The sequence below is a fragment of the Panthera leo genome, chromosome B2 (assembly GCF_018350215.1).
Source record: "Panthera leo isolate Ple1 chromosome B2, P.leo_Ple1_pat1.1, whole genome shotgun sequence".
Taxonomy (NCBI): Eukaryota; Metazoa; Chordata; class Mammalia; order Carnivora; family Felidae; genus Panthera; species Panthera leo.
The window spans coordinates 3629583-3632975 of NC_056683.1; the positions used below are offsets into that span (position 1 = coordinate 3629583).

General features: G+C 50.3%; 2 protein-coding genes across 2 annotated transcripts; one reads left to right on the top strand and one right to left on the bottom strand.

The window, feature by feature from the left end:
* Nucleotides 1-1222: 1222 nt before the first annotated feature.
* LOC122219453 (histone H2B type 1-C/E/F/G/I) lies at nt 1223-1669 on the bottom strand. Its single transcript, XM_042937707.1, has one exon. The coding sequence runs from the start codon at nt 1650-1652 to the stop codon at nt 1272-1274; it is 381 nt and encodes a 126-aa protein (XP_042793641.1). The 5' UTR covers nt 1653-1669; the 3' UTR covers nt 1223-1271.
* A 991-nt stretch (nt 1670-2660) lies between these two features.
* LOC122219413 (histone H3.1) lies at nt 2661-3116 on the top strand. Its single transcript, XM_042937658.1, has one exon. The coding sequence runs from the start codon at nt 2675-2677 to the stop codon at nt 3083-3085; it is 411 nt and encodes a 136-aa protein (XP_042793592.1). The 5' UTR covers nt 2661-2674; the 3' UTR covers nt 3086-3116.
* The last annotated feature ends 277 nt before the right edge of the window (nt 3117-3393 follow it).

Below are 3393 nucleotides of genomic sequence, written 5' to 3' on the forward strand. Positions count from 1 at the left end.
TTTCTGCACATCGAATCTTCTCTCCCTCTAGCCACATCCTCTTCCCTTGTCATTGTCCTACTCAAGATTAAATCCATTCGACTTTTGGCAATGCTAAGGTGACCTTCAGACAGAGGTTTGCCCTTTCTGTTAGTCTGTGAGACTCCTATTTAAATGTCCATTTTAGACTTGGAGCCCTGTGAGGTCAAAGATTATTTCTATCCTGCTCACTGAGCTCTTCCCCAAGTATCTGTCACTCTCTGAAGCTCACTTTCTGAGGCTCTCAACAAATAAACAAATAAACTCAGAGTCCCAGTCCTTCCCCTCAACACGTCATTTAGGGAAGAAAGTTAGGCACACTCAGATCCGTGATCCTAGAACACTGTGCACTAACCACCACCCTCTCTGTTCCACACTCCCTGATCCAACAGAGAAATGCCTAGGAGGGTGGACTTACCAAAAGTGAGGACAGTAACTGAAGGGCTCTTGATGACGTTAGTCTCAAGGTATTTTGTAAATGGATAGGCGACAGTGTATTCTGTTGAGGATTCCTATCAAGCCTCTTAAGGGAAGACTGCCCAGGCCTGGCTCCTGTGCTGGCTGGCAGACATCACTGCAAAACACGAGGCGGTGTTTCCAGGCTGTTCTCTGCCGCTTCTTTACCTTCTCCTTCCTCTTACAAATCCTGTTTACACTTTTTCAAAGAAGCATGGAATGCCTCAATTACTTGCAGAATAACAACTAAAGTTTGGGGTTATTCTTCAATAGACATCTATCCTTTAAGTTCAGTGGCTTCCCTCCCAGCCCCATTTACTAGGAAATTAGTTTCTCAAGCCATCAGGTGTATAGCATCCTATTGTTTCCCACTGAACAATGACTCAGACTCACCAAGCACATTGTGCTTTCTAGACAGGCTTGCCAAAAGGATGCCAATATGTAGAACTCGTCCAGGCTCGTCCGGACAGCCCAAGACTTCTCAGTACAAGCCCTGGCGAAAAATCTGCTAAGTTAGTTTCAATTTCTGAAACTCTCAATAGTTAAGCAGCCAAGCACTGCCTTGTTTTCGAAACAAGTTTTTCTGCTCAGGGCTTGCTTAATACCATCTGTTTCATGAACACAAACTACTGAGAAAACTAGAATGGGAAAGTAAAGACCGAGAAAAGCATTTCAACTGCCACATGGCTCTTGCCTAACACTACCAACACTCCAGGATTAAAGCTCTTTATGTGAAAGGTTGAGCGGCTCTGAAAAGAGCCTTTGGGGTTGGGTAACAGGACGCTTACTTGGCGAGTCTACTTGGAGCTGGTGTACTTGGTGACGGCCTTGGTGCCCTCGGACACGGCGTGCTTGGCCAGCTCCCCGGGCAGCAGCAGGCGCACGGCCGTCTGGATCTCCCGGGACGTGATGGTCGAGCGCTTGTTGTAATGCGCCAGGCGCGACGCCTCGCCCGCGATGCGCTCGAAGATGTCGTTCACGAACGAGTTCATGATGCCCATGGCCTTGGACGAGATGCCGGTGTCGGGGTGCACCTGCTTCAGCACCTTGTACACGTACACCGAGTAGCTCTCCTTGCGGCTGCGCTTGCGCTTCTTGCCGTCCTTCTTCTGCGCCTTGGTCACGGCCTTCTTCGAGCCCTTCTTCGGGGCGGGGGCGGACTTGGCTGGCTCAGGCATGGCGCACAAACGTAGCAAAAAAGTCTAACAGACTGAAAGCTGAGCGTAAGGCTGGCCTACTTTTATATGCCTCGTATGCAAATAGCGGCTTAATCTATCTTAACTCCTGATTGGAGCAAATGTGCCAGTAGAAACACCTTATGCAAATAAGGTGATTTTAAATCTACTTTCTGATTGGTCGTTTGTGTGAAAGCAAGTCTAGGCCCTTTTCTCCACCATCAGAGAGTTTTCCTTTTCAAAACTGCAAAAGTATATCTTGTCAGTAATACCTGTTTATGAAGTCTTGTGTCTTCCTAGATCCCGACCCGAAGAGACAAAAACCTGACAAATTTATGACATCTTCCTGCCGAATTGCAGTTACCCGGTTACTAAATGCAATAAAGAGAACACAACAATTAAGTATTTAAATTTTAAGAAAATTATGCCATGGCATTACTAGTTTGGTTTGCTCAAAGTCGGCAAAATTTAGGCTTTTTCACGAAGCGAAGGAGCGTCACATTTCAACAGCGGTGCGATTTTTATGTTTCCTAGGAGCAGGGTGTCTGGAAGTGATGCCAATGTTTGTTGGTGTGTTGGTAGTTATGGGATACGGCGCTTCCTCGGCTAATATAAAACGTGGCTTCAAGCTCAGAAACTGAGAAATGACAAAGGACGATACTGAACTGGATCAATCACGTTCAGACGGACAGCTTTTGAAACCGCTCAGGAACTGTAGAGGTTTCACTTTCGTCTCTTCCCAAATTCAATTCCAGACAAGAGGATTAAGACAAAACCAGTTAAGGTACCGTGAAACATTAACTACAGCCTGAATAAAGGACGGAGGAGTCTGAGAAGATAAGTACATTTCAGGATTAGGAGATTTTCTAAAGTGAGTCCTGGTAGCCAATCAGAAGGCCCATCAGGTTACTCAATTCACGGCGCGGAATTTGAAGATTCGGACCAATCAGGAGGACGTTGCCTTTATAAATAAGAGCCAGCGCAAATGGACTTTCAGTTGGGCGTCTGGTGTGCATTTTCCCGTTATGGCTCGCACGAAGCAGACGGCGCGCAAGTCGACGGGCGGCAAGGCCCCGCGCAAGCAGCTGGCCACCAAGGCGGCCCGCAAGAGCGCGCCGGCCACCGGCGGCGTCAAGAAGCCGCACCGCTACCGGCCCGGCACGGTGGCCCTGCGCGAGATCCGCCGCTACCAGAAGTCCACCGAGCTGCTGATCCGCAAGCTGCCGTTCCAGCGGCTGGTGCGCGAGATCGCGCAGGACTTCAAGACCGACCTGCGCTTCCAGAGCTCGGCCGTGATGGCGCTGCAGGAGGCGTGCGAGGCCTACCTGGTGGGGCTCTTCGAGGACACCAACCTGTGCGCCATCCACGCCAAGCGCGTCACCATCATGCCCAAGGACATCCAGCTGGCGCGCCGCATCCGCGGGGAGCGGGCCTAAATTCTTAACGAAGGATCGCCGACCTTAAACCCAAAGGCTCTTTTCAGAGCCACCTCTCGTTTCAATTTAAAGAGCTGTATCCTGGGCAGTAGTGTCCGCGCAGTACTTCCTCTCCCATCTCTTCCCCCCCCCCCCCCCCCCAGGCCATGTGGGAGTGCCTCTAGGGGCGGCGGCATTTGCCGAGATTTCAGTAGCATTGGTACCTGTCGCGGGGGCTGACTCCCCAGCTTCCTACTCTGGCCTCCACCTGAACACGAGAAACTTCGGGATCCTTACCTTGATTGGGCCGAGTGCGCCCTTTGAGGCCT

Excerpts from the sequence above, each read along its gene's own strand:
- LOC122219453 (XM_042937707.1), bottom strand. The coding sequence starts at position 1,652 with ATGCCTGAGCCAGCCAAGTCCGCCCCCGCCCCGAAGAAGGGCTCGAAG.
- LOC122219413 (XM_042937658.1), top strand. The coding sequence starts at position 2,675 with ATGGCTCGCACGAAGCAGACGGCGCGCAAGTCGACGGGCGGCAAGGCC.